This window comes from Myxine glutinosa, chromosome 2, assembly GCF_964187855.1.
Source record: "Myxine glutinosa chromosome 2, kmMyxGlut1.1, whole genome shotgun sequence".
Lineage (NCBI taxonomy): Eukaryota > Metazoa > Chordata > Myxini > Myxiniformes > Myxinidae > Myxine > Myxine glutinosa.
This window is the reverse complement of record NC_136262.1, coordinates 122,962,123-122,986,168: the sequence shown is the minus strand read 5'-3', so window position 1 is coordinate 122,986,168 and position 24,046 is coordinate 122,962,123. Positions and strand designations below refer to the sequence as shown.

Genomic DNA, 24,046 nt, shown 5'->3' with positions numbered 1-24,046 from the left:
CACCAGATCATCTGCATACAACTCCCACGGTAAACCCTCCTTTACATTCCGAGCCAGCACCTCCATCACAGCTACAAATAGCAGTGGACTTAGTACCAACCCCTGATACACTCCCACCTTCACCTCAAACTCACCACTGTTCCCGTCCTTCGTCCTTACAGCTGTGCGCGCTCTCTCGTACATTGCCATCACTACTCTGATCAACCATTCCTCCACTCCTAACTTCCTCAATGCCCATGTCAATACTTCACGTGGAACCCTATCGAATGCTTTCGCCAGATCAACAAACCCAAGAAACAACTTCTTCCTCTTCTCCATGTACTTCTCCTGCTGTAACTGCCTTACAATAACTGCCTTATTTGATTTTCATTGTAAAACATATATATTATTACTTTTTGTAATAAAAGGACTCAAAAGATGCGTTCTCTCTCTTCTGAGAGACTTGCAGCACCCTTCTGAACAATCCTACACATGGTGTCGTTGTTCCAACAACCACATCTCACTTGCGAGGCTTGATCGCATTTATGTAAATTCTCACCTGTTACATGGAGTTTGCAAATCTGACATCGTGCCTTCCGGTTTCCCCGATCACTCCCTAGCTCAAGCATTCGTTCAACTCTCTAAACCATGTCCAGGGAGTTCTCACTGGAAATTCAACAATAGTTTAATAGAAGACTTCAATTTCATTCAGGCTTTTGAATCTTTCAGGACAGATCTCTTGGAACAGAAGTTAACCTTAATTTAGTAAAGGCCCAAATCAAAGGTTTCCACCAACAATATCAAAGCTTCTCAAAAAGGGCTGATTATGAAGCGAGGAATTTATTGCAATCAGAGATTTTACATCTCCAGAGGGTCACAGGACAAAATAATAATGTGCAAAGTCTGAACCAAGGAACAGTCTTTATTAAAATAAATAACTGAGAGGAATGCACATGGTGCCTTAGTTCGGATAAGGGTGCAGCACCTGAATGACGCAGACATACCAACTAAGTATTTCTTTTCTTTAGAGAAACGCCTTCGTAATAAGCAGCTCTCTCAATTGCGATTGGCAGACTCATCCATCACTTTCACCCAATCAGTGATCAAACTTTTCACTGAGGAATATTTCTCTAAAATATATTCGATGGAGCAAATAAATCCTGTCAGTGTCGCCTCTATCACCGTAGGCCTGCCAGTGTTGCGTGAAGGTGGATGCTCCCACCTGTAAGGGCCCATTACCTTGGACGAACTTGGCACCGCTCTGCAAATCCTTGCTGTTGGGAAAGCGCCTGGATTGGATGGACTTACGACTGACTTTTCTAAGAAATTTTGGCATTTATTCGGTCCAGAACTCAACACTTTGAACGCAAACTGCCAGCTTGGAGAGCTCCCTCAGAGTTGCCGACGGGCCATTCTCACCCTCATCCCAAAGAAAGGAGACTTGCTCTATATTCAAAACTGGCGCCCAATCTCTTTGTTATGCACATACTATAAGATATTCTCGAAAGCCATGGCATCGTGACTTACTCATCTCTCCTCGTTGTTGAAGGAACACCAATACTATTGTGTCCCAAAACACTTCATCTACGACAACATCTCCCTTGTAAAAGACATGATCGAACTGTGTAAATAAAACGCCACAGATTTGGGACTTCTTCTCCTTGATCAGGAGAAGGCCTTCGATCACATTGACCATTGGTACCTGTTTAAAGTGCTCGAACGGTTTGGACTTGGTTCGACCTTCATTTCTTATATTAAAATGCTGTACAATAATATTTCTAGTGTACTTAAGATAAACAATGAACTTGTTGCACCTTTGCCTGTTAACAGGGGAATTTGACAAGGTTGCCCTCTCTCTGGGTTGCTCTATGCTCTCCATCGAATCCTTACTGGTTTATTTGCGTGCTAGACTAACCGGGGTTGGGTTTTCTCATCTTGAACGACCCATCAAGGTGCTGGCATACGCCGATGATGTGTCTTTGTGCAGAACCTCAATGACATTAACGTCGTCCGTTATTCTCTATCCGTGTTCGAAAAGGCTTCTTCAGCTAAAGTGAATGGAACAAAACGAGCGCCTTTTTGGCTTGGTCCGTCGTGTCACTTGGCACCAAGACTTCCTGCTCCTCTCTCATGGGCTAACGATGGCGTGAAATACCTTGGAGTGTTCTTGGGTAATGATGCCACAGTAGCAAATATTGGGCTGGTCTGTTGGATCTTGTTGAGGGAAAACTGCAAAAATGGAAAGGTCTGATCGCACAACTGTCATATCGTGGAAGGGTCTTGGTGATCAACAGTTTGGTGGCTTCTACCCTATAGCACAGGTTATTTGTGCTGCACCCTCCAGTTATGGCCTTAAAACGATCATTCATTCATTCATTCATTCCTCCAGTGGTGTTGCTTCAACAGCTCCAGAAGTGCGTTGTGTCCTTCTTCTGGGATGAAAAGCACTGGCTGCGACCTGAGGTCCTCAGTTTGCCACTGACCGACGGAGGCGAAGGCCTGGTTGGCATAAAGAGCCGGTTAATGGCCTTTTGACCTTTTTTTTTTAGCTTTTGGCCTTTTTTTCAGTTGTTCTACGCATGCTGTACACGCACCCCTCTCCACCATGGGTTAACGCTGCTCGTCACCTTTTGCAGCAGGCGGGGAGACTAGGCTATGACCACGCTCTATTCTTGATGGATCTATCGCATCTTGATATGTCTCCCCTCTCTAGATTTTATCAGAGTGTACTAAACGCATGATAAGCCCTGACGACAATAAGAGCCACATATCCGTACACAAAGCAAATGTTCCTGGTAGAGACTTTGTTTTACAACTCCTATTTCCACGATATGCCTGCTGATAGGTGTCTCGTTCAATGCTTTGTCACTAAGAACATAAAATCGGTCACTGATCTTTTAAGCCCAAATGGCAGATGGATTGGAGCTGATGCACTGGCAAGCCTGGTTGGTGTGCGATCCTCCAGAATTGTGGCACGCATCTTTTGTAGTGTGCTTCGTACCTATGCACAGCTTGCATCTAATTGGGAGTGAGGCCAAGCAAACAATGAACAAGGTGTTTCTCCTTTCTACCTTTCCTGAACTCATTTGCGAGTTTTCTCTTGCCAACTCTCCTCCTTGTACCCCTTTTAGCATAGGCTTCAATGCCTTTCCTTAACAAAAAGACCTCTATTTGGGTTGTGTAGGATTTCTTTTACAAGGGCAAATGACACAGCGGAGGGTTCGATGGAGAGACCTCTTACCTTGTTCTCCCCTGTATTTTCCGAATTGTAATTTATTATTTTGTCTCTGTCTTTTTTTTTCATTTCTTTTTTCTCTCCCTCTCCCTCTCCCTCTCCCTCTCCCCCTCCCCCTCTCTCTCTCTCTCTCTCTCTCTCTGTGTCTGTGTGTGTGTCTGTCTGTCTGTCTGTCTGTCTGTGTCTGTCTGTCTCTTATCTCTGTTCTATGCACAGCCACATCTTTTAAGTTATAAAATCCAAACTCGTGGTACAAATACAACTTTGTGTGGGGGTAACATAGGCTATGTGGCCGCAGCCTCACACGGGGGATGTGGGGGCATGGGCGTAAGGTCTCTATGTAAATATGCACTGTGTAGCGCCACTTGATGGTGATGGCAAAGGGTATTACAATTTCCTTTTTTACCTGGGCAATGTTGAGGTTGAAGCACTATTCGAACAAGTAAATTTGTCCTCCTCCCCTCCCCTTTCCCCCTCCACTCCCTCCACCTTTCCCTTCTCTCCCTCTTAACCTCCCCTTTCCCTCACCCTCAAATCTCCCCTCCCCTTCCTCCTCCTCCCCCTTCTCCTCCCCCCTCCTTCATCCTCACTCACCCTCCCTCTCCGGACAACGCCGGGTGCTTCAGCTCGTCTTCTATGTAAAAGCCAATGAGACGTTGTTTGTTTGTCATTTCATTTTAAAACTTTTAAACTACTTTTCTCACAATTCATAGCTTATAAACACATGAGCCGCCACCTGTCACGGGGAAGGGGTGGGAGTCCGGAGGTAGGGGGTGGGAAGAGGCAAGGGAAGAAGTAGGAGAAGGCAGGGGTGGGGTGGGAAGAGGGAGGGGTAGGAGTGGGGTTGGAGGAGTGAGGAGTCGGGGTGGGGAGGAGGAGTGAGGGGTAGGGGTGGGGAGGAGGAGGGATGGGGTGGCGCAGGATGAGATGGGAGGAAGGAGGGGAAGGGGTAGTGTGGAGTCTGCAGGGAGGGGGTGGAGTGTGAGGAGGAAGGGGAGTGGGTGGGATGAGTGAGGGAAAGGGGTAAGAGAAGGGACCCAGTGTTCCCCGACAATGTCAGGTATCTTTGCTGGTTTTATATACCGTGGGACCCTCCTGCTATTCGCGGGGGATACGTTCCTGGAAAATGCTGCGAATTGCAAAACCGCGAATAGCGGGGCATTGTTTCAATGGAAAAAGGGGGGATAGGATCCCGAGTCGTGAAAATCCGCGACTAGAGAGGAAAAAACTGCGAATGGAGAGGAAAAATCTGCGAATGGTGACAAAAATCTTGAGAAGGTCGACGGTAATCCACGAAGGTCGATGAAAGTCCCGGAAATGGCGAGACGAAAATCCGCGAATGTCGGCGATAATCCTGCAAATGGTGAGGCAAATCCCGTGAATGTCGGTGATAATCCCGGAAATGGTGAGGCAAATCCTGCGAATGTCGATGAAAATCCGTGATTGCATGCCGTGCCAGTTTCACTGGAGAAAAGGGAGACAGCTAATTGCACTAATAGATACTGTGGAGTGTTTTCATTCTGTACAGTAACTCGCAGGGATGACGTGTTATGCAGTTGGTGAAACATCCCGCGAAGCTCGCTTATAGTGCAGCTAAAATTTGCGGCCGTGAAAGCCATGAAAACGACAAGCACACAGCAGTGAATGTATAAGCAGGCCATGCTCGCAGATCGTAGATGTTTTTTTGCATATGTCCAGATGCTTTATGCATGGCTGGTGAAAGATGGGTTTTATAAATGTCAAGCTAGCAACTCGTGAAATTTTTTTTTTGAGCTCCTGAAAAACTGCGAATTCGTGGAACGCAGCCACGAATAGGAAAGAAAACCGCAATTTCATGGAACACGCCCACGGATAGGAAAAAAAAACCGCGAATACGCGGGACACTTTTCCGCGAATCAAGAAACAGATCGCATTTTATAAAGTGTGAATACGTGGAACCCGCGAATAGCAGAAACGCGAATAGCGGGGTCCGACTGTATATAAATTATTATGAAGCTTTCCAGTCGGAGGAGAACGAGCAACAACACAAAGGAAGACAGTGAAGGAAAGCAAACAGCAGCATTCCACATGACATCAAAAGCCAAACAACAGCACCAAGGATTAAAATAATATGCAGATAAACAAGTCATAAAGAATAGCCTTTGCAAACCGTGCACGCGTTCAACTTTAAAAGTTTGCATTTGAAGAACCAGAAAAAAGAAAAAAAAGAGTATGGCTGTACCTGTAGTTTCGAAGGCTTCGTTTTGAAGTTGGCAGGCGAACAAGAGAAGCAAATATGTCTTCAAGTATGAGCTGTCTGTGTTTTTCATATCGAGAAAACACCTGAAGCCAATCGCAAAAGCAGAGTAAGGAGTTTGGATGACTGTATCAAGCAATTAGTACAAAACACAAAGACTATATGGACGCATCAATTGCATTAAAAGTCAGTGCATCCAGTTGTTGATCTTAAATGAGCACAAAGCTCATGACGTTTGAATCCCAGGTTCAAATCACAACGTACAATGTGGATCGGTCCAGTGTATCCTAATAACTTTGCAATTGATGAAAAATAACATGGATTCACCGAATATCCTCAAATCACACGTCATCCGTACACACGAGCCCCCTCCTTCAGCCTTCAACCTTTGTCGATTCATTTTAACATGCGCTTGCCCAGGACGAGACTAGTGAGAAAGTCTTTATAAATCTATAGCATCAGATCTTGGAGATGATCAAATACAAATACAAAACTAGAACGGCACTCAGTAGAGAGCATACCTCCGCCAGGTGAACAGTTTACGTTTTGTATCCAAGAGTAGACCAGAAAATCACAATACAGAATCACATTTCATAAAAATCATCCATCCACAACTTTTTGAGATCTCATGCTTTATATACATTTTAGCCCGATCACTCAGTAGTGAATAATCTGATTTGAATTTATTAAATTTATTGGTTATCTATATAATAATACCGTAAGGACTCGACTTTGTTATCCCTTTTACGCCGCACCCAGTGACCCGATGCCCACGGCACTAATGCATTTTCCATCTACGAACCGCGCTCTTTGTTTATCACGTACAGCCATACTCGAAAAATCTGAATTCGCCGACTTTGGGACCCAAAAGCATCCGATTATCGGCCGATGCGATGCCATCTTACGACACCATCGTATTGGCGTCTGCTGGGCGAAGGCGATGCGAGCCGTCCGCTGATTCGACAGTCGAGTGGTGTGATGGGTGGTGTGAACCACATGGTCTTTTTATTCCCTTGAACATTTTAAATTAGGATATATAAGGAAACGTCTTTATCGTCATTTTAATATAGTTAAATGGAGTGACGTTGCGATACTCGGGGTGCGTTGCATAAATCCTCGTAACTCAGAGAGGTGTAGCAGGTGGCGAGACGTAAGGAAGCTTAAAGATAACGAGCTGAAAACAGACGAACGATATCCCTTCCGTGGATGTTCCACGGGTTTCACGTCTTTATCGTCATTTTAATAAAGTTAAATGGAGTGACGTTGTGATCAGCGAGTTGTATACGAAGAGATAAAAGGATGGCATTGACTTCGAGACGGTACGTGATAGTTGGCTGCTGATGGCTGATGCCACGTTTTTTTTTTCTAAGTGCCATGGATGCTGATGGACATAATAAAGGTATCGGCTGATCTCTCATGGTAATATTACCCGATGGAAATGAACTGTTTCTTTGTTTGTCATTTCCTGTGCAATAATGTCAAATTGATAAGTCAGACATCCTTTTCTATGGACAGCTGCTCTCCTTTTCAATGGCATCGTCTATTGATATGCATGTTCTTCTTTCATATAATTTTACACATTCACAATCAGTATTTCAACTCTTGCAGACATTGGAAAGGAAGTTCACTCACAGGCCAACTCTCTGGCTCAATCACAGGCCGACGCACAGGCAATGTAATTGTGAGTAGCATTTTTGCACAAGTGAAAATTGATCTTTCTTCCTAACTCTTACTCGGACAAGCAAATCCCCTATGCCATCCATAATGGTACACTCGATCCATACACCACATCCTCCCTTCCGTGGATGTTCCACGGGTTTCGGCTAGTCTATATAATAATAGCGTAAGGACTCGACTTTGTTATCCCTTTTATGCCGCACCCAGTGACCCGATGCCCACGGCACTAATGGATTTACGATCTACGAACCGCGCTCTTTGTTTATCACGTACAGACATACTCGAAAAATCGGAATTAGCCAACGTTGGGGCCCAAAAGCATCCGATTAACTGCCGATACGACGCCATCTTACGACGCCATCGTATTGGCGTCTGCTGGGCAAAGGCGAAGCAAGCCGTCCACTGAGTGGACAGTCCAGAGCATGCATTTGTGCCGGTGTCGGCGATCGTTGTTCATATATGCACTCTTCATTCTCATCTTTCTTCCTAACTCTTACTCGGACAAGCAAATCCCCTATGCCATCCATAATGGTACACTCTATCCATACACCACATCCTCCCTTCCGTGGATGTTCCACGGGTTTCGGCTAGTTTATTATTAAAATGTATTGGTTCATGGTTAAGCATGAACCGTTTCCACATTGTCTGCTTGCTTTTAGCCTCCCATTCATGCATAGCACAGGTACCTTGCCAGTACTCATTATATCCCCCTCTCCAAGTGGTGTTTCCTCCTTGAACAAACGCCGTGTTAACGTGTATAAATAGCTTATCGTGCCGTTTTGATAGAAGCACCCCATACCAGAAGTATGGGGTGCTTCTATCAATTCGTGATCATATTATAAATCACAAACACATATGATTACCTTTTGAAACAGTCGTGACTGCTGTTTAACACAAAACTGAAATGGAGGAAACCCTGGTGTGTTCAGTTACCAAGCAGCTAGCTAGCGCTTGCCAAGCCAGCCATTCCTCATCAAGGTTTCAAATGGAGTTCTTGCTCAAATGCTTAAGCACTTAGCGAGAACTCTACAAGAAACTTGGTAAATGAACCTTGATGTTCTTGAGGCCCGACCATAGATCTACTGTAATCTATATATCTCAGAGAGGAACGGCCCTTGCTGCCGCTCCGGTGGGGAATGGGTGTACTGGTTTGATTGAAATACAATAAACATTTTGAAGTATATAGCAATTTTTGTTGCTATAATAGCAATAATTTTTTTTTTCCGATAATATTTTATAGCAAGTGTCCTTTATGACGTTCTCAAAAACAGGAACTTTCCTGTTTTGGATGATTTTCAATTTTAATAAAGTAAAAGCTTTGCACCTTGTGTTGGCTCTAAAGAGAGTTATTTATATTCTTTATACTTTAAAAATAATTCTAACGCAAAAGAAAAAGAGGAAAAGTAGGCCTCGACGTTTCGGACAGCATGCTCCGCCCATCAACAGGAGGAAGTGATGCCAGCGCATGCTGCCCGAAACGTGGAGGCATACTTTTCTTCTTTTTCTTGAGAGTCCTTCGTGTAAACTGCAAAGGTTTTACTTTATTGTGATTTTCAAGATTGTTTCACTGCCAAACAGGCAGACAGTGTAAAAATATTATCTGACTCTTCTCTGCGCATGTGTGATCGGAACAAATTCAGAAACAAAGTTCTGCTAAACTACAGGTTCATTTTCTGATTCACGTTTCATTTCGTGTTCAAAATACAACATTCAATTGATATTAAGTTGTTCATCGATCATAAACTTTGATTTATTTATTCGTATGCAGCATGTGGCTGCTTGGCTGCATCATTTTCTGGGGGCTGTGCCGCAGATGCAATGCCCCCTTACCAGCCAGCTGATTCTCATTTTGCCGACCTCAGACGGACGACAGGCCGAGTCGACCTGCCTGGTGTTAATTCAACGGAACGACTGGGGCTTGAACTCAAGACCCTAGGATCTTAAGCCAAACACCTTACCCATTAAGCCAACACCAGGTTTGATCATAAACTGATGTTTGTAGACAGGACAGACTGACAGACACGCAGAAGTGAACCAATTGCTTAACCCCACCTTGCACTTTGTATATGTGGGGTAAAAATAGTCGTTTTTTCGCACCCAACCTACTGACTTTATTTTTGACAACTGTAAGGATGTTTTTAAGATGGAATTGCTGGGGCAATGGCAGTGCAACCACATTGGTAACATGCAACATGTGTCAGTGCTTCGTCAATAGTGATAAGACCAATTTGATGGTGCTGTGGTATCAAGACGGTGAGGAGAAACACAAAGATGTAGGAAATAAAAGTAAAAATGTGACAGAAGCAACAATAAAGAAAGAATAGATGAAAAACAGAGGTTACCGTGGTGACCATTTTGATGGCTGCCAGCTGCAACTCGCTCACATTTTCCACGAAAAATGGAGTTATTCCCATCGAAGATACCTGTGGAATAGCATTGGTAAATTGCTGACTATTGCATTTTACATAACACTAGTCATCATTGCATATTTCAGCCTCTGTCAACATGGAAATCACCACAAATATTGCAGTGACGTATTGCTCGGACAAATACCAAAAATGCTGGACATGAAAGATCAAACAAATACATACTTGCAGACGGTTGCTGATTGGAACGCATCATTGATTGGTACATGTGGCGAATACGCTGATGGCCCAGTAGCGATATTTGTCAAAGCAATGAGACGAAAAGGAAACTGGACAGCACAAGAGCTCCCATGATGATGCACTTACCTTGTTCCCACTTGCCCTCGCATAAGTATTGGAACAGTGGTCAACTTTGTTATTATTGCTATGTACTCAACAAATGTAGATTTGAGATCAAAAGATGAATATGAGGCAAGAGTACCAAAGGTCAGCTTTTATTTCTTGGCATACCTATTATATTTGTGGTTTTACTTGGCATATCTATTATATTTGTGGTTTTACTTGGCATATCTATTATATTTGTGGTTTTACTTGGCATATCTATTATATTTGTGGTTTTACTTGGCATATCTATTGTTGCGGTTTTGAATTTGTACAATAAAGGTTAAATTTCCCCCTCATAGTTAGTCACACAACAACACGTAGCCTCGCGATAGTTCAGTTATTTCTTAGTATGTGTAAGAATAGTCCTTTTCCTGTGTTAGTCTTGCGTTGTGTAGAATAATGAGAGTTAGGTCCTATCTTGCCTTATGCCGCTTTCATTGCCTTATGCAGCCTTACGCCGCCTTATGCCGCTTTTGACTTTTGGCGCAAATTAACACGAGGCAGGCCTGGCAAATCGAGGCAAGACCGAAGGAGGGCGGAGGAGAAGCTGACGGTAAGCGAAAGCCGCCAATCAGGGCTCGAAGGGAGTGGCTGCGGCACTGTGTCACAGGGCATGGTTGGAACATTCGAGAGGGCTAAGGGGGTTGGCCATATAACCCGTTGCGCGAAGCCCCCGACCTCAGTTATGAGATGGGTGATGAGCTTGATGAGTAACAAGTTATGAGATGGGTGATGAGCTTGATGAGTTACAAGTTGTGAGAAGGGCATGCGCTGGGTGTTGAGCTTGAGTAGTTATGGGCAGAGGCGCTTGTGAGCATGTTACGAGTTCTGAGAGAAGACGCGCATGAACTAAGCTATAAGCGCTCTTACGAATTAAGCGCTCGGTTGAGCTTGAGGCCAAGCCTCTATTGGGTTACGCGAGTGATAGCGCGCCAGCAACTAAACGCGCTGTGGAAAACCGCCAGCCGCGCTGAGAGACGCGTACATTTCCCTTCCGCCTGCCTCATCTGCCCTTTGTTCGAGAGACGCGCTACAAGGATCCCTTCCACCGCCTGCTTGCCTTCATCGCGGGACGTGCCGTGACCGGGGGAGAGCCACGCCGGGCGGGGCCGTTCCTGGACGACCGTCCAGCGAGGAACATCATCCTACCTTCATTTCCCCTTTGTGAGTGTGATCGGGCCCGTGTCTGGAGTTAACATAAGACTGATTAAGACTGCTCTGTGTCTCTGTGCTTCTACCAATCATTGAACATTGTGTAAATAATAATTAAATCGTGTTCTTCCTTTATTCGACCGTCTTGTCCCTTCTATCATTGACTAAGCGTGGTACGAATAGAACCGCTCTAATCGGTTTCCAATACGAGAAAACTGCACGGAGCACGTGGTACGCACTCCGCTCGGTGTACTCAAATTATGCGTGGCTCGTGCAAGGCTTGATTCCCCGCTTCCGCGGCGGCGCAGGTATTTAGGTAGGTGCGAGAATTGTCCCAAAACCCGACCCTGCGTTTGCCCGGGAGGGGCGCTTCAAGTCTCTCAGATGCGCCGGCCCAAAAAGAACAAGGGGCTTAATTTCCCCTTGGTAAGGGCAGGAAGGGCGGCGAAAACCGTAACACTATTATATTTGTGGTTTTACTTGGCATATCGATTATATTTGTGGTTTTACTTGGCATATCTATTATATTTGTGGTTTTACTTGGCATATCGATTATATTTGTGTTTTTCTTTTTTGTATTTTTTTTTGTATACTGAATCGAGGCTCGTGAAAGAGCTAACATTTACTTCACAAACAAATCAACCAGACAAACAAAATATATAAAAAGAGGGAGCGGAAAACAAGATGGGGAGAGAAGGGGAAGCACACAAACACAACATTTGAGAGCAGGGAGATGTGTGGAAGGGAGAGGGCTTGGGGGGAGGAGGCGTGGGAAGGGGGGGGGGGAGGGAGAAGTATAAAACATAAGGACACTGCAAGGACTTCCAGGAAAGAAGTTGGTATTTCAAAAATGTGGATCTGGGGTGAAATTAGCGGGGGTAGAAAAGATCAAGGTTTTGGATGGGGGAAGATAAGAGATGGTGGTGAACAGCTGTTTTAAAGACCTGGAGGGAGGAGTGGGATTGAAGAGAGTGGGGGAGTTTGTTCCAGAGGTGGGAGAAAAGAGGAATGAAGGAGTGAAGGTGAGCAGAGAGTCTTGATTTTGGCAGTTTGACCATAAGAGGGTTGCAGGCAGATCTTGTGCGACCTGTAGGAATATTTGCGGGACAGAGCCCAGAGAGAGCTGTGGGGGCAAGGCCAGAGAGGAGTCGGTAGAAGACGGAAAGACCACCAACCTGCCTGCGGTGAGTGAGTGAGAGGCCCTTGGAGTTAGCTTCATTGCAGGAGATTCCAATGATTCTGAATGCTTTGGTTTCAACAGCGTGAAGACGAGCTAGGTGTGAGGCAGGAGCACCAGCCCAGAGGGGAGAGCAGTATTCCAATGAGCTGCGGATGAAAGCCTTGTATGTGGTGAGGAGCTCAGGTGTGCCAAGGAAGGACTTCGCACGACGGAGGATGCCCAGTCGGCGACTGGCTTTGGAGGCCAGATTTGAAATGTGGTTTTCCCAGGAAAGATCATGGCAGATAGTGAGACTCAAAAGCTTGAGTGACAGAACTTCTTGGAGAGGATGATTCAGAAAGTGGATGGGAGGGTTGTCCAGTCGGTCTTTTCGGAGAGACATCGTAAGAGTGTGAGATTTGTCAGGATTGAAAGACATGTTCCACTTGTTTGCCCAGTCTGTGATTTTGTCCAGGTCTGCAGAGAGTGAGGAGGCTGCAGACTGCCGATCTGAGGGATGACGAATGGAGCGACAGAGAGTAGAGTCATCAGCAAAGAGATACAGAGGATTTTCAAGAGTCAGAGAGATCATTGATGAAGACCAGAAAAAGCACAGGGCCCAGAACACTGCCTTGTGGAACTCCAGCCTGAACAGGAAGAGGAGATGAGAGAAACCCATTCAGGGCCACACGTTGACTACGACTAGAGAGGAAGTCCGAAAGCCATGCGTGGAGATTTCCATGGATACCAAAAGAGGAGAGTTTGGTGAGCAGAGCGGGGTGCCAGACCGTATCGAAGGCACGTGATATGTCAAGGGAGACTGCTCTAATTTCCTGTTTGGCATTGAGGACCTCCATTCATTGTTGAGAAAGCAGAAGCAGCATGTCCAGAGTAGAGTGTCCAGGTCTGAAACCAAATTGATGATCAGAGATCAAGCCATTGGAGAAGAGGAAAGATTTCATATCTGAAGCAATGATGGATTCCATGACTTTGCTGATAATTGGGAGAAGGCTGATTGGTCTGTAATTGCTGGGATCTGTTTTTACACCTTTTTTGTGCAAAGCGGTGATGTTGGCAGATTTCCAAGCAGATGGAAGATGACCTTGAGCAAAAGAGAGGGTGAAGAGAACAGAGAGAGGGAGTGAAAGAGCGGAAGAACAGGATTTTAGGACCCGTGGGATGATGCCGTCAGGTCCAGTTGCAGAATCCGAGTCGAGGGTTGACAGAAACTTTTCCACCTTGTCAGGAGGAAAGGACACAGAGTCCAGGAGCAGCTGGGTACGACTGGGTACGGTGGGTACAGAGAGGGATGGGTTTGGGACACAAGATTTAGAGGCAAACACAGAGTTGAGGCATTCAGCTTTTTCACGTGCGGAGTCAGCCGTGTGGCCATTTGAGGTGAGGGAGGGGATGGAGGGGAACAAACACCAGAAACAGATTTGACCAGACGCCACCAGGATTTGGAAGAGGGAGACAGATAAGAGAGTTCGGTCCTGAGAACGGAGAGATATTGTTTCCTGGCTCTCCTGAGGGTGGACACACACTTGTTTCGGGCTTTGTGAAAGGAAATGAGATTTCCTTCCGTTGGATTTGCTTTCCAGGAGACGAAAGCAAGTTGTTTCTGGACAATAGCCTCACCACAAGATTCCGTGTACCATGGACGGGAGGAAGGGTATGACAACAGAAGACGAGATGGGATAAATCTGTGCATGAGAGAGAGCAGTTTGCTTTGGAAGAATTCCCAGGAAGAATTTATGTCAGAGGCAGTAGAGATGGGAGACCAGTCCAGATGATTGATGGCTGCTTGAAGACCGTGCCAGTTGGCCTGAGTGAAATGCCAGACTCGTCGACGCTGAGGAGGCTCTCTGAGAATGGTCAGAGAGATGTCCACTTTAACAAGCACATGATCAGAAGAGCCGATTGGAGCAGAAGCAGAGCAGCAGACATTTTCAGGGAAGTTAGTCATAACCAAGTCCAGAAGAGAAGATGCTCCGTTGACTGAAATCCGGGTCGGGAAATTGACAGATTGTGTCAGTCCCAGTGAGTCACAGAAGTCCTTTGCTGAAGAGTCATGGCTGGTGAGAGAGGTACCCACACCCAGCCAACTGGCATGGTGACAGTTGAAATCACCACATATGAGGAAGAGAGAGTTGGGATGGGTAGATAGAAGGTGGTCCATATTCTCAGACAGCGAGATGTAGATGTTTGGTGGACGGTACAATGCACATTTGAACAAAAGGTGGGAGCGAAGGGGAAGCCGTAGCCAAAGGTATTCCTGGGGGTGAGGTGGAGAGAGGGCAGTGCAGGGCGAGTGAGGAAGAGAGTTTTTTTATAAAGATAGCAACCCCACCTCCAGGACGAGGCTCAGGTCTATCATACCGGAGGAGGGAGTAACCTGGGAGAGATACCAAGGAATCAGAGACATCATGAAGGAGGAAAGTTTCTGTTAAGCAGATCACGTCTGGTTTGTCAGAAGCAACCTGTTTTACTTGGCATATCTATTATATTTGTGGTTTTACTTGGCATATCTATTATATTTGTGGTTTTACTTGGCATATCTATTACATTTGTGGTTTTACTTGGCATATGTATTTTATTTGTGGTTTTACTTGGCATATCTATTATATTTGTGGTTTTACTTGGCATATTTATTATATCTGTGATTTCATTTGGCATATCCATTATATTTGTGATTTTACTTGGCATATCCATATTTGTGATTTTACTTGGCATATCTATTATATTTGTGGTTTTACTTGGCATATCGATTATATTTGTGATTTTACTTGGCATATCTATTATATTTGTGATTTTACTTGGCATATCTATTATATTTGTGGTTTTACTTGGCATATCTATTATATTTGTGGTTTTACTTGGCAAATCTATTATATTTATATATTAGGTTTTACCATTGTAGAACAAGAGCACTTTTTATGTTCAGTCCCCTCATCTCTCGATATTATAAAAAAGTTTTTGTTTGTTTGTCTGCGCAAGATAATCTCCTGAACGGTTAAAGATAGGAGGAAACCTCCAAAACATAAAATGTCGGGACGGGCCCCGGGAAGGTTATAGGCAAGGTGGCGAGGCCGGTCGAGGCCGCCTCGGCCGGGCTGGTCCCATTTCGCAATTAAAAGCTGAGCTAAATTATAGTAGTCAATCTTCTACGGCCACGAGTAAAAGCTGAATTATAGTAGTAAATTCATTCAAAAAGAACCAAAAATGTCGGGACGGGCCCCGGGAAGGTTATAGGCTAGATGGCGAGGCCGAACGAGGCCGCCTCGGCGGGGCTGGGCCCATTTCGCAATTAAAAGCTGAACTAAATTATAGTAGTCAATCTTCTACGGCCGCGAGTAAAAGCTGAATTATAGTAGTAAATTCATTCAAAAAGAACCGAAAATGTCGGGACGGGCCCCGGGAAGGTTATAGGCTCGGTGGCGAGGCCGGGCGAGGCTGCATCGGCCGGGCTGGGCCCATTTCGCATTTAAAAGCTGAGCTGAATTATAGTAGTCAATCTTCTACGGCCACGAGTAAAAGCTGAGTTATAGTAGTAAATTCATTCAAAAAGAACCCGGGCAACGCCGGGTGCTTTCAGCTAGTTTTAGATAAGCATAAGTATTGCAACAAATGACTGGACAGGTGTTTCTTGGTGCATTGATCATTCCCAAATAAAAGAGGTGTGACTGTCTAGTCTTGGTTTTAGCTTTTGCTTTTACCTTGGCAGTCTGCCTTTGGAGGCAAAAACCAACATGAAGACCAGAAAACCGTCGAAGAAAGAAACACAAGCAATTTTGAATTTGAAAGAACAGAATTATCACACGGAGGTGCAAAGCACCCCCTCCCTTTATGTAAGGGATCGTTTCTCTGTATGCAGCTTTAACAAGGGGACTGAAAATACGTTTCTCAGTTTCTACTGGATGAAATCGGCTGCAAATTTCACAAGTAAATGCTTTGTACATCGAGGTTATATGTTTCAGATTTCAGCAACGTCTGTTTCCACATTCTTGAGTTTTATTCAGAAAACCCTCAAATCACGTTGGTGTCTGTCTGTTTGTCCGTCCAAAATGTGTTGGCGCTCATATCTCAAGGACTATACATTGAAACTAGCTGAAACGTGGAATATACATCGGCCAATAGGTCTAGGTAATGGATTTCAAAACAAATTCCACCAAAGTGCCATCGTTTTTCCTTTAAAATTATATGTATGTGTGTGTGTATATATATATATATATATATATATATATATATATATATATATATATATATATATATATATATATATATATATATATATATATATATATATATATATATATATATATATATATATATATATATGTCGGTCAGCAGCAGGGAGGGGGGGTGGGGGGGGGGGACACACCACATGACACAGGGCACCTGAAATATATATTTAATTGTGTCTTTCTTTTGTTTGCTTCAAAAAGGCTAGATTGAACTGCAAAACATGTTGTTGTCCCACGGCTCGGTCAGATCCAGCCTGGGAGACGTTTTTTCAGCATCTTCTAAAGGGAGAAAGTTATGGGAATAGTTGCCAGTTAACCTCGAACAGAGTATGATGTAAGATGTATCCTTTGATTTGTTCCTTTGATTTGTATGTGCTTGGCTCAATATGTTTTACTGCCAAATGTTCACACCATTGAACTTTATTATGAGAAACGCATCCCTGGGCCTTGAAAGCCCAGCTTGTTGGGAAAAATAGCCTGAGAAATATCTTACTTTCACACATCTGTGCCTTCAAACTTAATCTCTCTTGTCTGAGGTCATTACTTCAGGGCAGCGTTTTTTCTGTTATTCCATCTATAAAACAACTTGTCTTTTCTTGAGTTTTCAGGGCGGCTTGGACTTGCACGGTCTTGTGTGACAAGGCCCTGCGATTTCAAGACGTGCTCCACAATTGTGTTTGCTCGATTATTAAACCTCACTTGCTGCTTCAAAGGTGCCTCTTCTTGAGTTCCGGGGGCGGGGGGCTCCCGACATCTGATGTCAGAAGTGGGATCATCCAGGTGCAGGTCGAGGGGGGCACGCTCCTCAGGTCGGGAAGAGGCAAAAGGCCAGCGCTGGCAATAATGGGCTGAGGTAAGCATATTTGCACACCTAAATTTAAAGCCTCTTCTCTTCCTTTTGGATGTGTGGGGCCTCTGTCGACTGTACCTGAGCATGTATCTCGAACCAAATTGAAGCAGAGCACCGGTGGATTAATGAATCGAGCAAGGAGGGCACCCTACGTTAGGAGGGATAGCCCTCAGGTTAAGGTATAGTGACCCCGGCGTGGGCATAGCTAGACTAGACCCCGGCGTGGGTGGATAAGAATAAGTCATAGGTATAAAGACTAGACCCCGGCGTGGGCTTGGATGAGTAAGTTAAGCTAGGAAAAGAAGTGAGAACCCCTTTAAGGAATCCCCACCCCTCCCAAGGCCTTCTTCGTCCTGTCCCAGGATTTAAGGCATGCACATCCAGTGCGTTTTACCCAAAGGAGGGAGTTCTGACAATATGCTACAGGTAGCAGGTATTAGCCCGACGTGCAGGCAGGTCGCCGTGGCAACGGGGGTAACGGCCCTCGCGGTGAACCGCGAGGCGGGGGGAAGCGAGACGGGAATGCGGATATCCCATGCTGTGCACGGCATGAACGCATTCGTGTTGTCCGAGGCAGGCGAGGGAGGATTATAACGAGCCAGAGACAATGCTTAAAACCGTGAGACATGAAAGGAAAATGATGCAGCCAAGCGTTGTGGTTGCACCTTTGTGAACAACGTGAGTGATAACATTGTGCGGAGTGAGCACATGTATGTTGTGCGCTGAGTGGAAGTGGTGCTGCATTGTAGAGCATGCTTCCAAGGAGGGCTGTGCGATGCCAGAGTTGGAAGCGTTTTTGTTTTGCATTTCGAGGGAGATATCGGTGATTTTTATATTTGGAAATAGGAACCTTATGTGATTTTTGGAAAAGGATAAATTAAATTGGAAGAAGAAGAACGTAGGTACCAGGTAGGAGAAACCTGGTAGGCAGGAGAAGTGCTGGGGCAGGTGGAGCGCAGGAAACAGGACAGGTGAGCCTGAAGAGGGGTGAATAGGCTTACAGCAAGGGGCCAGGTAAGTTCACAGGTAGGAAGGATTGGAGAGGTTCTTGAAATAATGAGAACAAGATTGAGAACAATCCTGTGTGTATGAATTTATGCTGTATGGTATGGAGAATGTATACAAGTTGGTCGGACAGGCGTGTTGTACACGACTCATTCAGGTCGATGTGCTTTGAATTTTACGAGTCAACGCTGGGTGTGCGCAGTGGTGTGGAATGCGAGCCGGTACGAAGTGTCTGTCATTGAAGTGTATATTTGCGTTCATTGTGTGTGTGTCATTGACGTGTGAATGATTGACAAGGGGTTCCCTACATTGCCTGCAGCAATTAGGCAAGGTCGATGAGTACTGGCCACTTGTGTATTGTATATGTGTATTGGATGAGTATGCATTTTTGGGTCAGAGGTCAAGGGTGAGATATCCTGTTGTTGCAACCTGACCACATTGGGTATGATGGAATGATATTATATGATGTAAAAAATTAAATTGAGTAAATTTGGGGCTAAGAAATAGATGGTGTCAGTTTGGATTTTTTATTGAGATTCAATGTGGGATTCAGTCTGCTTGGGAAAATGGCAGGCAAAAATGAGCCTGTATGGAGAGCATGTGTAGACAGGGTTTTAAAACAAGTGTTCAATTACATCCCCACATTACCAGCTTTCCAGATATGCATGGGAGTAAAAGTCAAAGATGATAGGCTGAGTCAACCGACTGGGTGTTAATTCAACGGCGTGGCCGGGGCTTGTACTCGACCGACTTGGGATTGCGGAATGCGTTGGACAAAAGGGAGATACTCAAGGTGATGGGCTGCCGTTGCCGTTTACAACAGAAATTAGGGCAGGAATGGGGAATTTGTTCAGAATGCCGGCGATAACCCACCTATGTCTATCCCTGTGTGTGTGTGTCCGTGTCTGTCTGGCTTTCTGGCCGTCCATGGAGACATGTTTCTGAACACTGATTTCGAGGAGGTTGCGGGTGTGCCACGGAGCTCAGGTGCACCTGCGGTGGTTGGAAGGTGGTGTGAACGGTGTTGTTCGTGGTGGAGGCCTTGTGTTAAAATTAGGGCGTGTTGCTAGGGATCTGGGTGGCTGCACGCATGGTGGAAGTGTGGCTGGCACGTGTGGTTGAAGAATTACAGTTTCACAGGAGGAGAGGGATTGACGGAGACGGGCGATGTTTTGCAGGTGAAAGAAGGCTGTCTTTGTGATCTGTTTAGTGTGTTTGTCGAAGGAAAGGGTATGATCAAAGATGATGCCAAGATTCCGGATGTGAGGGGAGGTGGATACTGGGAAACCGTCGATGTTGGGGGCAAAGTTATGGGCGGATTTGGTGAGCGTTTTGGGCCAAAGATGATTATTTCAGATTTATCATAGTTAAGTTTGAGGAAGTTGATTTGAAGCCAGGATTTTATTTCAGTGATGCAGATTGTCAGGATAGAGGGGAGCAGTGGAAGATTTGCAGTTATTGATGGAGATGAATTTGTGTCTGTCAGAGGTAGGATTTGATCCAAGAGAGGGCAGTGCTGGTAATGTTGGAAGTGCGATTCCAGGGAGGGCCAATTAGGTACTTTGAAGTGATTAACATCGGAATGCACCTTTCGGAGGACCACCAGCTGTTCCATGGAGGTAAGGTGTGAAATATAGCATAAGCTATAGGTCATGGAAATATGGCAGTGTAAGCTCGCCGAGGGAAAGTTACCTGTAGTAGGGGACGTAGCAGATTAGTGGATTATAATGACGGGGAGCGCAATAGTATAAGGGGCGACTGGGAAGCGCAAGTCTCAGAAGGGAGTAGTCAGCTTAGATGATGCAGTGTGTGGGAAGGAGGTGATTGAGCAGTGTATGAGTGAGTAATTGTGATTGTGAACAGTGTAGATGCAAGAAGAGAGACAGGGACACAATGAGCTGCTTGGCGAGCCATTGAGGTGGATTGGATGTTTTATCGTTGTTGTCTTGGGAGTTCAGTTGTGACGTTGGCTGCACATTGTCCGGAGTGCTTTAATTTGCACAGGGAATGACAATCTGGGGACAAGCTAGTTTGATGGGACCCTGGGATCTTCAGTGTGTCTATGTGTTTGTCTGTCTGTTACACTGGACTCTTGGACGGGTTTTCATGAGACGAATTTCAGACATAACAACAGTGAGAATCTATTTTGAGTGAGTCACAGTGGGTGGGAAAAATTGGCCAGATAGTAAGACATATGAGAATTATTTTTATTTCAATAAATAGATCAGGTTATCTTCTTTTATTATTTGTTTACTGGGATATTGGGAATATTCATAATAATATCGGGCAGCTATTGGTGCATGTGATGCTAAGAGAGGTATTAGAGGACATTGGATTGACTTTAAATTGAAATGAAAATTGAAAAGGTGGATTAGGAAAATGGGTTTGTTAAAATAAGCATGGGAATAATGGCATCTGTGGGATGCAACAATTTTGTACCAGAATAGTGTATGGGGAACCGTCATTTGGGAAGTAGTTAAATGGCAGTAGGTTTAGACAGGTATTGAAAGGGTTCGTGCAATGTCATTTTGGGGCACCACTCGACACAGGAGTGGTGGAGAGCTGAAGTGAATTCTGTTGGCAGGGTGCAATAGGGTGACAATTTTTATTGGAAAACTATTTGTTTGCAGTCTTGGTTCGTACGTAAGCTGGTAAAGAGATTATACCAGTCTGAGGAAGTTGTGTTCTTTGGATGGGAGCTGGAGCCTTGTTGGGTTGGGCTTGTGGCTCGCCATTGTCTGTCTGCCCGTTATGGTGGGCAGAGGGAAGAGGGAGTGATACTGCTCTTGCCTCTTGCTTGGCAGAAGGTAATTGGGGTTGTTGTTGATTCCACCCTACCCCCTGCCTGGTTTCACCCCTGTCTGCCTGTCCGATTTGTGTTCATGAAGTCCATGGAGCGAGCTCATGGGCCAAAATTGAGCTCTCGAGAGCTGAGGTGATTTTAACATTAGGATGCATCTCTCAAGGGACCCCTGGGTGGTCTCAAGAGCTGAGGTGTGAAATATGGTGATTTTGTCTTGTGGACAATCCGTGAATGGCTAGGCAGATGCGCCTGTAAAGGGAAAGTGTATTCACAACCCGTCTGGGTTGTGTCTGAAGACATGGTTTTGGAGTAAGTGTGAATAATGTTTTGGGAAAGTGCAGAGATGACAAAGGAAAGTCGGATCAGATGGATTATTTGTCAATGACAAGTGACTTTGCAAGATTTGCTGAGGAAGTAGGGGAAAAGGTTGTAAAAGTTGATGGTAAAGGCAGGGAATAAGAGAAAGTGGTTGTGGAATGTTGTTTTTGTGATAAGAAGGTGATACAAGGGGTTGGCTTGCACTGGGGGGACCAATGAATGTAAAGTTGTGAATTTCGTTTAACAAAATTGCGTTAGATTGCTACAGGCAGGTTGACCCCAATCGAAGAGGTGAATGGGTGCTGGTGCAGATTGGATCACGGCTCTGCAGACTAGGTGAACATAACTCCACCAGCCGGTGACCAGGTGCTCGTGGAGCACCTCACCCACAAGGACCAAGGTGGACGAGACCGTTCCAGGTTCTCCTGACCACACCAACAGCGGTGTTTTGTGAGGGCAAGTCGTCCTGGGTACACGCCACGCATTGTAAGTTGGCCCTCCCTGCACCCACGGTCACTGAAGTCCCACCAACCACACCCATCGTCACACAGGATGGGGCAGGAGCTGCACCAACCGATATGCCATAGACACAGAGGAATAATTACACTTGCACTGCTATGTTTAAAACACCTCGCCAGCACCTAACCCACCACGCCACACCTCAAGTGGGCGGACATGGTGACATATGTTGAAGGATTATATGACAACCTAACCTCTAAGTCACACGTCCACTATCAAAGCGCTATCTGGGGCCAGAAGATAAACGTACCATGTTGTCTAATACCATCAAAGAACCCCCGTGGATTTATATAGTATGGAGGGCTGTAATGGCAAATTCAAACGGAACGAAGTCAACACAAGTTGCCCTCTCTCGTCAGAGGCAAGTGCAACGGGGAGGAAAGTTTGGACCGACAGCAAGTTCCGCCAACGCAGGATTCGAATGGGGAAAAGGCTCGAACAATTTAACCACGCACACTTTACTAGACAGAAATACCACCCTGATATTGATATGTGAAGTTACAACCATACAATTATTGACTTCCCGGCCACCATGCGTCACACACATAGTGACACCACGGGCCCCAATAGTGGTAAGGAAGAGGACAGAGAGAAAGGAAAAGGCCAACAGTGTAAGGTCTGGGATAGCAGCCTGGTTCCAGGGATGGACGGGAATCGTAGTAAAATGGCTGTTGACAGGCCTGGCCATAATCGTAGGAATCGTACTCACCCTGGTTATAATAAAGGCCTTGATCATGGTGTGTGTGTGTGTGAGAAAATGTTTCACAGGATGGACCACACCAACTGCTGCTACCGAGATGGTCCCCTCACCACATGGAAAGGACCCAAAGGCCTTCGGCGAACTGGCCAATTCTGTCACTTCGTGGCAAGATTCGAACACCCACGACTGGATCGTCGACCTAGACGACTCATGGCAGGAGGATATGGCTTTCTACGACTCCTGGCATGGCACCAATGACCATGCCTCCTGACTGGAATTTCTTTGATTTTAGTAGTAAAGGTTCTTTTAAGAGCTATTATGCAAACAGCGAGGACGAAAAGACGAATTAATGTCCAGGGGTACCACCATTTGTAAAGAACATTTTTGGATTACCCCCTCTGTACAAGTCACCCGACACCACGGATACTGACGCTGATTCAGACAATGAGAAGGAGATTTGTGATGATGGATGTGTCACCTTCTCTCCCACAGAACAATCACATGTACAAGGCTTGATGGCATTGGACGTGGATTGTTTGCCCTGATTCGCGAGGATCGCACCTGCATAAGGAGCGCCCCTCATCAGGCCGGCGACTGAGTCGCACCTACGCTGGGGAAAGGGTGGGCTCGGAACCCGGCCGGGCCTCAGCTATCTCCGGACCAGGGGTCTTCGTCGCGAATTATGGCTAACAATTATGCGTTAAATGTCAGACGGCCACAACTAGGTGGCATGCTCCCTGAGCATGCGTGACGCATTGCGCGCCTGGCATGTGATTGGGGGGTGCTGGCCCGCTGGGGTTGATACATTGTCTTTTTCGAGGTGTTGTCTCAAAGACAAAAGGGAGATATATGTCGGTCAGCAGCAGGGGGGGGGGGGGGGGGCGACACACCACGTGACACAGGGCACCTGAAATATATATTTAATTGTGTCTTTCTTTTGCTTGCTTCAAAAAAGCTAGATTGAACTGCAAAACATGTTGTTGTCCCACGGCTCGGTCAGATCCAGCCTGGGAGACGTTTTCTCAGCATCTTCTAAAGGGAGAAAGTTATGGGAATAGTTGCCAGTTAACCTCGAACAGAGTATGATGTAAGATGTATCCTTTGATTTGTTTCTTTGATTTGTATGTGCTTGGCTCAATATGTTTTACTGCCAAATGTTCACACCATTGAACTTTATTATGAGAAACGCATCCCTGGGCCTTGAAAGCCCAGCTTGTTGGGAAAAATAGCCTGAGAAATATCTTACTTTCACACATCTGTGCCTTCAAACTTAATCTCTCTTGTCTGAGGTCATTACTTCAGCGCAGCGTTTTTTCTGTTATTCCATCGATAAAACAACTTGTCTTTTCTTGAGTTTTCAGGGCGGCTTGGACTTGCACGGTCTTGTGTGACAAGGCCCTGCGATTTCAAGACGTGCTC

General features: G+C 45.4%; 1 protein-coding gene across 1 annotated transcript in view; it reads right to left on the bottom strand.

The window, feature by feature from the left end:
* The window catches only part of LOC137421314 (nipped-B-like protein A), a 622,227-nt gene that overhangs the window by 364,925 nt on the left and 233,256 nt on the right, over window positions 1-24,046 (bottom strand). Inside the window, exons 16-17 of the mRNA XM_078772631.1 lie at window positions 9,470-9,550; window positions 5,436-5,536 (exon numbers count right to left, since the gene is read on the bottom strand). Of these exons, the coding sequence (XP_078628757.1) occupies window positions 5,436-5,536; window positions 9,470-9,550 (182 nt within the window). The remainder of the gene's footprint in view (window positions 1-5,435; window positions 5,537-9,469; window positions 9,551-24,046) is intronic.